General features: G+C 41.8%; 1 protein-coding gene across 7 annotated transcripts in view; it reads left to right on the top strand.

Moving 5' to 3' along the window:
• The window catches only part of celf4 (CUGBP, Elav-like family member 4), a 107407-nt gene that overhangs the window by 87560 nt on the left and 6025 nt on the right, over positions 1-13822 (top strand). Inside the window, exons 4-13 of one of the 7 annotated variants that reach the window (XM_050038456.1) lie at positions 1634-1759; positions 2749-2828; positions 3150-3290; positions 3668-3806; positions 4820-4972; positions 5399-5509; positions 7058-7120; positions 7510-7590; positions 9526-9669; positions 10817-11011. In XM_050038456.1, coding sequence (XP_049894413.1) covers positions 1634-1759; positions 2749-2828; positions 3150-3290; positions 3668-3806; positions 4820-4972; positions 5399-5509; positions 7058-7120; positions 7510-7590; positions 9526-9669; positions 10817-10944 — 1166 coding nt within the window. In that variant the 3' untranslated portion in view covers positions 10945-11011. Of the gene's footprint in view, positions 1-1630; positions 1760-2748; positions 2829-3149; positions 3291-3667; positions 3807-4819; positions 4973-5398; positions 5510-7057; positions 7121-7509; positions 7591-9525; positions 9670-10816; positions 11012-13822 lie in introns of all 7 variants that reach the window. The other 6 variants (XM_050038455.1, XM_050038457.1, XM_050038453.1 and 3 more) reach the window with 6 other exon arrangements.

The raw sequence follows: 13822 nt of genomic DNA, 5'->3' as shown, positions 1-13822 counted from the left end.
ACGGCTGGGACATGCCATGTGTTTTTTGTTTTGGAAAATCCATTAGTCTGCATTAGTCTGTTGTTTATTATCAGACTGCCAATTCAAACAAGTTTACAGCACCATAGGAAAGGTCTAACAAGTGTTAGTGTCCTCCAATTGGAGAAAAGGTAATTTAATCACCTTATTGTTAACTGGTGAACAAATTAAGCAAAGTGATTTCATTTTGTAAGTCATGTCAGCAAAACCTACGGGTAATTTAACTTGCTTATCCCAAATTACAGGTTCTGAAAGTAACTATTAATGTTCTAACCATAGCTAACGTTTGCCTGTTACATAATTAATTGTGTGCATTTTGTCAGATTATTTGATTAGTCAGCCGTGTGCATCACTTTTTAGTGTCCCCTGGAAACTATTTCCGTTGTGTTGTGTGCGTCATGTAGCTTTTTTTTTTATACGCTGAGCATGTGTCATCGGGTTGATGATTTCATGTCGTCAAGATGATGTTTTCCTGTGTCATCAAGTTGGTGAATGTTTTCTAAATTCTGCACAGGTGTCGTCCAGTTGGTGAAGATCCTTCTTTTTTTGTTTCTGTTGTGTCTGTTTAAAGTGTTTTTGCCCTTGTTGGCCACCGTACATTTACCTTAAGTTAACCAGAGAGAATATTTTATTCTTCTCTCATGTTCAGATATATCACAGTGTGACTGCACCTCTACTTCAACATGTTGTTGTTGAGAGACAGAATATTACTTACAACGGTTAAAAGAAGCCTGAAACTGAATTCCTTCACACTGATTGTTGTTTTGGCATCACATTATTACAGTCAAACAGCTCACACAGCATAGAGCAAGATGCTACAGCTAAAGTAATCTAAAAACTGGATAACCACAACATTCACTCAGTGAACTGTCATGAAACCTGGAGTATCATGTGACCAGAGCTCATGCTCACGGCTAGGCGTAGTAGTAGTTCCCACAGGACAGAAACTGCACAGAAAAAGATTTTTTTGCTTTGATCATGAGCTTATCTTCCACTACAAATCTGTAATGGAAACATGGGTGGAAAATATTAATAACTGGAGAACCAGGTAAACCAGGAAGAACATGGTATACAAGGAGAACTTTTGCTTTATTTTAAATACACATTGTACTACAGATGGTTCAGCCAGAACCATTGAATGTGGCATGAGCGAGGACTGCTTCATCAGCGCTGCTAAAGTTAACAAATTTCTAATTCTACATGTTGTTTATGTAATACAATTATCAGCATCTGTCAGCTACTTGTTATTGTAATTGTTAATCGTTATTCTATTGTTATTGCATTGCTGATGTTTTCCAAATGGAGCTAAACACCTACATATGACCATTGTTTAGAATAAGCATACTCGTTGAGAATTTGTGTTTAAGCAAATAGCTTCAAGCCATTAGCTTCATTCAAACCCAATTGAGATCTTAAAATGTGTGAATAAATCAGCGGGTAACATATGTTACCTCGGATAACATATACAGTCTGTTGTGTCACAAAACGTTCTTCGCATGCAAGTAAGGAGGAGTAAAGATGCTGCTGTTTCAGTGAGCATAGCGTGCCTTTATGTTGAATATCAAACGGCATCTCTGATCCTCTGATCGTGACCTATTCCTTTTCCGTTTAGAAGACAGAAAGCTCTTTGTGGGCATGCTCAACAAGCAACAGTCAGAAGATGACGTGCGGCGCCTTTTCGAGTCCTTCGGCAGCATCGAGGAATGCACCATCCTCAGAGGTCCCGACGGAAACAGCAAAGGTGAGTTTATAGCTGTTTATGACTTTGAGCCAGCACCCTGTTTTTTTCACAGGCTGCTGCACAGAAATGATTTGGCCTTTCAAAGTTGGTGACTTTGCAAAGTTCCCCTTAAACACTCCATGTTGAGCAATATCAAAGCGGGCTTTTCCACAATCATCAGAGGAGGGTTTACATAAGAATACTGTAGATTCTGTAAGTTTCAACAGTAAATGCCATCTGAAGGCTTTGCCCAAAGGAATGAGCGATATAAACCAGCAGCTCTTTACAGATGAACCCCATTAACCTCATGAGTCAACCTACATGGCTCTGATAAGGGAGAAAAACACAAGTCAACCTCCTTATTAACCACAAGGCTTCATGTCATGCCAGAAAAATGTCCTTTCGAAATGTTGTCAGAGTGCTACACAAGTTCACTGCATGAAGTTCATCAGTGGGCTTAGCAGCCAATCAATGAGGCCCGATGATAACTAAGCCCGATGATTACAGTGGGCTTGATCATTCTGATTCCTCCGTGAAGCTCCATTAACAAGGCCTCATCAGCCAGCTTACTCGGCTAAGTGGGCTTTAGCTCAATAATTACTGGGAACTTGATCATTCAAATTCATCAACGGGGCTTGTCAATAGTAAGCGACACCAGAATGCTGTGGCATTTTAAGCCCCATCAGAGGATCCCAAAGTTGTTAATGGTGTCAGAGTGGCATGTTTAGTCTGCTTATTGAGCGTCGATCCACACTGATGCAGCCCTCCTCAGCAAAGAGGGCTTTGTTTACTAAGTGTTTGTTGCTGTAATGCTGTAGGAAACTTATCCCGGGTATGAAAAAAAACAAAAAAAAAAAACAGGAATCGTTTTATTTTTTGTCTTGTTACTGGCAATGTTTTGCAGTGATACTGTATGATATACTTTTCAGCAAACTTTTCTCTTTTGTTCTCACTGTCTCTTTTTACCCTGAGTCATTTTCTCCCTTCTCTCTCTCTCCCTCTCTCTTTAGGCTGTGCATTTGTAAAATACTCCTCTCATGCTGAAGCTCAGGCAGCCATCAGTGCACTACACGGCAGCCAGACAATGCCTGTGAGTACATCCTAACTGTGAGCATGTAGATTTATGTGAGAGAGGTGAGTCACGAAGAGAGAGATGAGTCACAGAGAGCTTAATTACCTTCTTAAAGTTAAGTTAAGCTATACTTTATTAATCCCAGTAAGAAAATTTGTCCTTTGCACATGACCCAGCCAGACTATCTCAGGGCAGCGGGTGCCAGCTCCGGCTCTGACGCCGTTGCCTTGGCAGGAGAGGATGTGTAGCTTAAGTCATGTGTATCAATACGCACTAACATGTACTGCGTGGGCGTGTTTGTGTGTTTATGTGTGGGTGGGTGGATGGGTGGGTGCACAGGGCGCCTCATCCAGTCTGGTGGTGAAGTTCGCCGACACGGATAAGGAGCGCACCATCCGCCGCATGCAGCAGATGGCTGGTCAGATGGGCATCTTCAACCCTATGGCCCTGCAGTTTGGAGCCTACGGAGCCTACGCTCAGGCAAGACGCCCCGCAAAACATCTTTTTTTATCCACAGTTATTTATTCAATGAACCACGAAGATTAAATGGAGTGCTCAAGCTTAGCTCACATCTGAATCGGAGATAGCAAAAAACAGATGAGCTCTCCCTCCAATTAGGAAGAATATTTCCTCAGGATGTGATGTGAGATGTCTTCATTAATGTTGGTTTGGGAAAAAAACACATATTATGAGATTCAGTACCTGGATATTATCTATTAGTTTCTGTTTTCTCACTTTCCTTTAACACCCCCACTGCTTCCTTTTTGTCTTTCGTAATTCAGTAACCTCAAAGTCTTTCTCCTATTCCTTACATTATTCTCCACCCTCCTTAAAGTCTCCTCTCCTCCACTGTGCAGGTGCAGCAGCAGGCGGCGTTGATGGCGTCTGTAGGCCAGGGAGGCTACCTCAGTCCAATGGCGGCCTTCGCTGCTGCCCAGATGCAGCACATGGCCACCATCAATGGCCTCCCGGGAGCACCGCTGACCCCGACGTCAGGTAACAGTGGGGGTAAACCAAAAGGTCAAAAGGCGTACTGAATTTTTAGGCATATTTGTCCATCTTATCAAAGTAGGGAGTCATTTGTTCACATTAATTGGAGTGCAACCTATGTAGTCTAATCCTAAACTACATTGCATCTGCTGTCTCACCAAGTTACAAGCAAACTGTACTGTTACTGTCTTATTTATCCAAATTTTCTCCATCTATGGTGTCTAATACAAACAGCTTCCTCACAACACTACTCAAATGGTTTGGTGTCATGATCCGTTAAGCACAGCTCGCTAACTTCCTCCATTTAGCATTAGCGAAGAGGACAACAATAGCCTAGCTTACTGAAAGGGCAACAGGACATGCAGTTGACAGTGCATGACACTCTTTATCCAGTGTATATGATTTTTGTTTTTCACTCACTCGATTTTTAGAATAAAAAAACATTATAATAGCGAAAAATCTAATAAAAAAAAAAACATATGAGGTGCCTTTAAAAACAGTGGTAACAGCAAGGTAATATGTAATGAATAAAAACAGTATGTTCCTTTAAGGCCTTACTGTCGTATTGCAGTGGAAAAATACAGTAGACATGAACAACTTTCACTGGATTCGAATAGGCATACTTTCACCCAGAATCTATACGTGTTTTTAGATGCACTGCAGGGCTGCAAACGAGCATAACTCACTGTGGCATAACATGCAATCATCTGAGACAAACACATAATTGGTACCCATAAGATATCCTCAACACAGTGTTCACCATTCTTATACAATATGTCTAAGAGTCGCATCTAATGGCTGTTGTGTCACAGTAAGGGCCATACTGGGACGAGAAATCAGCCCTGACATTTAGTGTCTTCACCGGCCCACTGGACCGACCCCTCTGACATTTAGGTGGCCAGTCAAAGTAAAACTTCTCCATAATGTCTTTAGAAAAAAAAAAAAAAGACAATACAGTGGAATGCTTACTATTTTTCTCTGTCTTTTCTCTGTCTTGCCCGTCTGACCCGCGGCTGCAGGTGGCAGTACTCCTCCAGGCATCAGCGCCCCCACAGTGACCAGCATCCCCTCCCCCATTAGTGTAAATGGTTTTACTGGCATGCCGCCCCCCCAGGCAAATGGGCAGCCTCCCGCAGAGGCTGTCTTCACCAACGGGATACACCATTACCCTGGTAAGTCTGGTAAAGTCAGGGGCATGTATGCAAACACACAAACTAACTCTCAGAGATACAGAAACATTTAAATGGTAATAACAATACTGCTGCTATATTATTAAACCATGAAAATGAAGCTTAAATCCTTATAGACACACTCTGCAGTAAACACATTCATTATAAGGGGAAAGTGTGCATGCTGCTGGCTTACAGGCGTGAATAGCCTTGAAGCATGTTCAGGAGGCCGAGGCCAGACGAATTTAGCCCACAGACAGTCAGCATGTCGAGGAGATGAGTGTTTGGCAAAGGTGCTTATGGGCTGCTGGAGCCTAAGTATGCGCTTGTGTCATGAGCCGTGGCTAGTACCTCAATGGGTTTTTTGTCTGTGAGGAGGTGGAAGAAAAATCTGTCTTTTTTTTTTCCTTTACACTCTTGTCTCTCCAGTGTTGCAGGAGGTGGTTTTTAGGGAGGACTCGGAGAAAAACGGCTTGGGCGTGGCTCCGCGGAGTTGTTTTGGGGTTCAGGGTGGCTGCTTCCTCTCCTCTCTCTCTGAAGGTAGCGCTCCTCTCCCTCCTTCCTATCCTCTTCGGCCCCCCCTCCTCCCCTCATCCCCACATCCCCATGGGCTCGAATAAAGGTCGATAAGATTTTGAGCTTGTTGAATAATGTTGGGAAGTAATTTCAAAGCCTGTGGTTTTATATCAGCCTTTATAAACCTGTGAAAAAACTGCATGACAAATTCAGGGTTATGAGTGTTTAGCAAAGGTTTGTAGTTGTAGAAAAAAAAAACTGAGTTTAGATTCAAAGGAGAAAAGTGCCGAACTCCCCACTTTCTTTTTGCAGTGTTAGACGTCACACACATTGACGTCACAAGAACGAATTTTGGCCCTAATTTTGGAGCTGAAAGCAGGGGAACTTTGAGCATTGATTTTCAGTTCTTTGAATCTGCACTCAGATTTTCACAGCTCTTTTGCCTTTGAATCTTTGATTGATCATTGATATAATTTGTCCATAAAATTAATTAAGATGTTCACAAAAAAATCTACAACTACAGATATTTCTTCACATTCACACATTTTATTTTTGTCATACAACCACAGGATTATACACAACCACTGGCTCTGAAATTGTTTCACAAGCGTATGATTTATTGCCCTTTATTTGAGCCCATAATTCTCTCCTCTCGTCCGGCTATCCGAACCGTGTTTCAGTGTTGCTGTTAGTCCACGGTGTGTTCAGTATTTCTTTGGTTTTTAGTGGTCGTGGGGTTATCAGTGTGTGTACGTGGTTATCGGTGTGTGTGCGTGTGTGTTCTCTCAGTGGTGTACTTAATGTGCATGTACTGTGTGTACAGATGGGTAGTTATAAAGTGTGGCGCGGCATCTGTGGTAGCTACAAGTGTGTGTAGAATGGGGGGAATATTTTCACGTGTAATTTTTTAATAATTAAATGTATCTCCCACATGTGAAGCGATAGCAACAGGTGCATCCCGTGCTGTGAGTGTGTATTGTAATTGTCTTGTTTTAAATGTGTAGCTGCAGCAGATTGTTAGAACAATTAATGCATTTCTTCTGCATAGGATTTGTTTATAATAGATACAAATTATTTTCCTTTCCTGTGGTGACAGTGGAGCTGTGTGTTGTTGTTTTATTTTGTTTTCACTGTGGTCCTTCAAAGTTTTACTTTTCTGCTTCCGTTGGAAAAAAAATGAGCTACTTTTTGAAATACTTTAGGAGCAACATAAAGTAAAAAGCCCGGCGAAGGAGCGAGAGATTTTCAGAATTCAGTTCCTCACACGCTGAAAGCAAAGCGAGCTGACACCTCACTGTTCGGCTCTCTAACCTTTCTGCTCTTCTTCTCCTGTCTGTTCTTCTCTCCATCGCCTCTCCTTCCATCCCTCCTCCCTCTCACCCTCGTTATATATTACTCTCGCCTTCCTTCCGTGCCCTCTCCTCTATCTACATTCTCCCTCCGTCTCTCTCTGCCTCATCTCTCTCCCCCTACACACACACACACACACACACACACACACACCTCCATCCATCCATGCTCCCCCCTCCACCCCACCTCCTTCTTCTTCTCTCTGTGTCTCTGGTGGAGCAGCTCAAAGTCCCACTGCAGCTGATCCTCTCCAGCAGGCTTACACAGGAGTCCAGCAGTATGCAGGTCTGTCTGTCACTCTCACAGCAGCACTGATCTGTGTGTGTGTGTGTGTTTGTGTGTGTGTGTGTGTGTGTGCAGGTGTGAGAAGGAGGGAGATGACAGAGAAAAACGAAAGGAGAAAGATAAAGCTTCCTTTGTTTGAATTTGAATTTTGATCATGTAACATTAAGTGTTTCGGTCTCACTACATCAATTTATTCCCTCTGTTGTGTTCAGTGTGTGTGTGTGTGTGTGTGTGTGTGTGTAACATGTAGACTCTATTGTCTGTTATCTGATCGATTGCCTGCTGTGCCCCTGCATATATCACATTGTTTGTATGTATCCGAGTGTGTGCGTGCGCTCGAGTCATGACTGTTATCTGATCCGCGCTGTGTCGGTGTGTGTGTGTCTCAGCAGCCTACCCCGCTGCATACGGACAGATCAGCCAAGCCTTCCCCCACCCTCCACCCATCATTCCACAGCAGCAACGAGAAGGTAACACACACACACACACACACTCGGCACACCATTCACTCCTAAATATTCATACATGCCGCAAACATTTACTCATATTTACTTCTCTGTTTGACTTTAATCCTCTCGCCAGTACAGCCCTGGAATAAACACCCACGTTTTAAAAATACCCGGTCCTCACTTTGTTTTCAGCCATGATGATCTCACCTCTCACCATTCTGTTAGAGCAAAATATTCAGAGTGCTCACACTTGCGCAGAGTATAGCATCAGTCAGGATTGATAAGAGACGACTGACGAGCTTGAACTCTTATTTTTCAGCCCTTTTAAACACACCAAGGAGGGGACACATTTAAAATCAAACAATAAAGCACAATAAAGAGTGTCAGGTTATGGTACTATATATGTACGATGCCATCCTTGCCGGCTGGAGGTTAACTAACTTTACTACCGTTACACAGGGTTTCAAACTGAGCTGTAAACCTACCAATGAACTCAATGACCTCCCCTTCTTGGGACACCCATGCTTGGGACATTACTGCCCTCTTGTGGAAAATAAACAAAACAATGCACATCATTTAACAGCTGTGGCATCCCAGAGGCTCCCATTGAAGCAGTTAGTAGCCCTCTGATCGGGGATTACTGAACACTGTGAATGCTGAAGCTGTGAGTTTTCCATTACAGCCCAAACTGTCAGATGACCCAGAATTACTGGCTGCATGCTGAGATAAACTGCTCTGCACTTTGCAGCTTTGATACCAAACTTGATTTCACTTTTAATATTAGAGAGAATATATTTTAAGTTCTATAAAATAAAAGTCTTGGTAAAGAAATCTGGTATTTTCTTTAACATAGGAAAACATTTGTAGCTATTATTATTACAACGTTTAATTTAGGAATTCCAATATGTTATTTCCATGGCCTTGGGAAGTTAAATCAATATTTGTTAACATGAGCCTCTCTCTGTCAAAGCCGGAAACCTGAGAAGTAAGTCTCAAACTTGTGGTGTCATCAAGTATAAAGTCTGGAGCTGAAACAGAAAATGTACCCACACATTCAGAACATTCCCCTGGGCGCTCTCAGTATGATCTAGAACATCTTTCCCAATTCATTCTCTATGGAGCAGCTCCCGATGACGTCACTAATTTGAGTTTTAGCACTCCAGTTTTTTAATTTAGGAGACTTGCTCATCTTTACTTAAATATTCGGACTGTGTCAGACCACAGGAATAACATATGAAATTTGAAAATGGGTGTAGTTCTCCTTTTAACTCTCAAATCCTCAACCAACTTTCACAAAAGCGATTTGCGAGCTATGCAAGAGTCCCCACAGGACTCACAAATGTATCTGCAATTTGCGAGTCCTGCGGGGTTCTCGCATGCTCATACATGGGTTGGAAGTGTTTGTTTTGATTAGGGAAACTACAGAACAGCGAAATTAACAGGGGAGGATACGATCTCATGTGGCAGATCGGAGCTTTTATATTGCAAATTTGGTGAAACGAGCCCCCGCTCCATCAGGAAACGGTTCAAATAACATCTTTAAATGTCTTGTTTTGTCCGACCAACAGTCCAAAACCGAAAGATATTTAATTTGCTGTCTCGTGAGACAAAGAATAACAAAAAGTAAGTCAATTAAAAGGCTGGAACTGAGGGATTTTTCTTTTTGATCTTTAATAGATTATCAAATAGTTGCCTGTCTATTGACTAATCGATTAATCAACTAAAAGTTTTAGCTTTAATGTTGCTTAATCCTGATTTGTGACATTATGTTTTTCCTACTACTTAAAATCAGTAAGGAAAGAGAGTACGTTATTCTATCCACTTCATCTCAAAGTCTCCTCCTGCCGCTGTCAACCTTTCATGCTTCTCTCCCTCTCCTTGTCTCCTTTTCTCTGACCTTTGCCCCTTATCTCTTTCTCCCCCTCTCTGTCTCTCCCTCTCTGTTTCCCTGTGCAGGACCAGAGGGTTGCAACCTGTTCATCTACCACCTCCCACAGGAGTTTGGGGATGGAGAGCTGATGCAGATGTTCCTGCCTTTCGGTAATGTCATCTCCTCCAAAGTGTTTGTGGATCGGGCGACAAACCAAAGTAAATGCTTTGGTGGGTAAAAATGAACAAACCAAAAGATTATTGGTTATTTATTCTGATTATTCTTTTTTACTAATCACCTTCTTTACCGCAGTCAACACCTCCCCCCCCCCCCCCCCCTCCTAACCTCTCAACACCCCTCCCTTTAAAAAAAAGAAAGAAAGAAAACAGAGGAGAATTTCTCTAGAGTTGTGCAAAAGCTGGTTGTTACTAAAAAAGAAAAGAGAATGAGTTTGTCTGGATTTTTCTATTAATCATGAAAGCTTGAAAATCTTTTGAAGCTCCCGCTAATTTCTTATTTTGATAAATATTTCATTGATATATATATAACTGTTGTAACATCAACAGTCAGACTGATCACGATAGACGTGAGCTCTGTTTTTAATGCCATGTTTGCACAGTTGCATTGCCGCTGTGCTCTTTATGACATATAATACAAGTGCTGACTCTCAGTCTCTAACTTACTGTAAGCAAAAGCACTGCATGCTGAGAATATAACAGTTGCTTCAGCATGCAGAGATAGAGAGACCGCTGTCTCACTTTATGCCACTGACAGCACAATTTAGCCGAACGTATAATTATGTGGCAAATTATAAATGGATTGTGGAGAATAGTTAATGGAGAGTCCGTCAGGTGCAACCTATTTGCAAAGTAGCTTTTGCTCATTAATACAACACAACGTTAATGTTGTATTATTCATGTTGCAATTTTGAGATGCAGGTTTTTCATTTTGTGATTTGATGCTTTCTCACTTTCGAGTGGAAGTTAAAAACCGAAACTCAAATACAGCACAACCACGTCGATGTTTTGGTTTTTACATCCCATCACCAAGTTCATATTGTGATTTTGGTTGCATGCTGCGCTCTGTTACAGTTGTGATCTATTGTTGTTGTCATACTCTGTGTCAGCCTTACTAATGATTATGAAGTGCTGTATTTACTAGTTATTGTATTAATGCTTAGAACTAATAGTGCATTTTGTGTGGATGTTATTGTTTTACATACAGATGAAAAAGTTTTATAATTATAAATTCATGTAAAAGACTGCTTCATCTTATTGAGCTCATCCTCATTATCCATTCTTTTGTGATCCCAAACTGTCCTCGCCTCTTCATCTAACCACATCCGTCCTTCTCTCCCTCTTTTGGCCTTTCCCCCAGGGTTTGTTAGCTTCGACAACCCAGGTAGTGCCCAAGCTGCCATCCAATCAATGAACGGCTTCCAGATCGGCATGAAAAGACTCAAGGTGCAGCTGAAGAGGCCAAAGGATGCCAACCGCCCCTACTAGCCCCCCGCCCCAGCCAGCCGCCGCCACCCTGGCGGCCGGGGCAGCCGTCGCACACAGGGAAAGACAGGTCAGACACCGACCTCGCCTCCGCCTGGAAACATTTGTTGTCGCTTTTCAGTTTGATGGGTGATTAGCTGAACCAATGCATTCACAACCGCTGCGTATTATACTGACAAATGCTCAAATGGCAAGCCCATTCATGGCACTGCCTGATGTCGTTTCAGTAACCTTTTATAAATGTCATAAAACATTTGCAGATGCCTAATAACTAGCTGATCATCTGCAAATTGCTTGTAAAGAATAGTGATGAAGTTTTACCCCTTTGTTGATAGTTCAAGTGCGCATTTGTAAATGTTAATTCCACCCACATAATCATGACTCAAGATTTACTGTAGTGTATTGTTGCCAGTTTTCTTACGGGCGGCATTACATGCACATATGAGAACAAAACTTCCAGGTTTTGACGATGACTAACAGTATATTACGAATAAGAAATGGTAAATATATTACTATTATTAAACTCTCTGCTCTCTACCACACAGTTGATATAAATACTACCGTCAGTTTTCATGGCTGGTTGAAACAAACAAAGCTGTAGGAGCATTTACTTACACGAAGCCTCCTCTATTTGTAGAACAGCTTTACAGTAAGTGACCCTGTATGTTACCCTGTAGGTAAAAGATAATTGGTAAATGGTTCAGTGTGTTGCACAGGGAAGGAATTGCTTCCAAGGGAGAGGCATTTATTACCCCTCAGGCGGGTAATTGTGCTGTTCCTCTTTGTCTCCTCCCTTCATCTGTGTGATGGAGAGTTTAGGCTGTGTCGTTCATTCACCACTGATGACTTCATTCAAGGGCAACTTATCACCCACTCACAAACTAGCTGAACCATACCAGACGGTGTCCCGAGGCAAATCACTGCGGGAAGAAAAGCGCGATCTCATATGAATGTGTCACAAAATATGTGGCACCATTACTTCTGATGTATAAAAACATTTTCAACAGGAAGGCAGAGAAAACATCTCTTTTTGATTTCGGTTTCTTTTCGCCCAAGATTGACAGTTATTACAGTGTTTGAAATGTCAACTGATAAACAAGCTTATTGCCATTTTTCGCACTTGCATCCCCAGTTTTACTGTTCTTATACCCAAATATAATCATCACGCACTATTTTGGCACGCAGTTATCAAATTGACGAGTCCATATTCAGACAGCAAGCTGGAGAACTGCTTTCCTTCTAATGACACACGAGGGTTAAGGTGTGTCTTGATTAAAATCCCTTCATCATTTCAAAAACAGCAATAAACGGTTTGATTTAAATAAAAAAAACAATCGTAATTGTTTTTCACTGGGGAGATTACAGCATCACTGCCAGGGAGCTAAATTAATTCACTGCAGGGTGAGCACTGATTTGTTTTCAACATTGTCTCCGCAAAATTATCTTTGTTTATCCATACCAGAACTTAAGTGTCTTAGAGCTGGTGAAGATGTCCTGTAAATACATATCCCACTGCTCCATCTGCATGTAAATACAGCAAGTATTAACAGCACAGGAGGACACATAGGGAATACACTGCACATAGTCACTGGAAAAAAAATTAACAGTAAAAACAAATGTTTCACACATTAACTTTTTCTTCTGATGTGATGTAGAAATGTTATCTCTTATGTAATAAATGTTCGTTTGAGCCCAGAAGAACAAGCTGTCTCTTTGAATTGTCTAATAAAGATCCAAGTAAACAAACAAATGACCAAACAAACGACACATACAATTAGAGCATATAATTGTTGGATATTTATAGCTCTTATAAACACACAATTAATATCAAGTGTATTAATAATGAAAAACTAACAAGACCCAGACTCTACTCTTCTACTCTACTCTTCACCAGGGGCTCTGAGAGGCTGTACTCGCAGTGCTTTGAGCTAAATGCTAACATCAGCATGCTGAAATGCTTCCAGTGGCAATGCTTGCATGCTGATGTTTAGCAGGTATAATGTTTACCATGTTCACCATCTTAGAGTGTTAGCATGCAAACAATTGCTTATTAGTTCTAAACACAAAGTGCAGCTGAGGCTGATGGGAATGTTACCAGTTTTGCAGGCATTTGGTAATAAAGCAAATTTCAGTCAGGAACACTTAAGTCAAAGAACATTTTATTTCCATTTGCAGTATTATATTTGACTGTATGGCTCTGTTCTGGGGCCTCTCTGCCTTTCCTAGGTCTACACAGAAAGCATCTTTCATGCGCCTATGTGGAAAGCCTTTAGGCAGAGAGAGCACACTTCTCTGCCCTTCCACGTGCCTATGTGGAGAGCCTTAAGGCAGAGAGTGCAACCTCCCTGCCCTTCTATGTGCCTACATGGCACATGGAAGGGTGTAGGTACATGGAAGGGCAGGGAGGTTGCAGCAAAGAACCCCCAGGAACAGACCACAGCAAGCATCAATGAAAAACACAAATAACATTGATAAGTCAGACACAACATAAAAAGGAGGAGCTGGGGTGGAGGCAGGTTGCAAAGCGGCTTACAGAGGAAGCAGCAACAGTAGGCAGGCCAAAGCAGTTTAAATAGGGCGCCCTGAATGAGATTTGCCAATTGGTTGCATAGAAAGGAATCGTGTGATCTATCAGCTGACTCCCTTCCATCAATCAGGTGCTCCATCAGTTGATTGGCTGTTTGAGATCAGCTGATGTAGCTGGGACGGGAGCTGGGCTTGACATCATGTCCTGCCTGAACTTACGCTATGCTAAATTCTTAGACGATTAGAATTATCACGGCAATCCATTCAATAGTTGTCAAAACAATTCACCACTAAAGACAATGTGATGGTGGGGCTAGAGGAAAAGTGCTGGAATCACCACAGTCCTTGAGATACA

The sequence above is a fragment of the Epinephelus moara genome, chromosome 24 (genome assembly GCF_006386435.1).
Source record: "Epinephelus moara isolate mb chromosome 24, YSFRI_EMoa_1.0, whole genome shotgun sequence".
Taxonomy (NCBI): domain Eukaryota; kingdom Metazoa; phylum Chordata; class Actinopteri; order Perciformes; family Serranidae; genus Epinephelus; species Epinephelus moara.
Note: the sequence above shows the minus strand (reverse complement) of the source record. Positions and strands in the feature narration are given on the sequence as shown.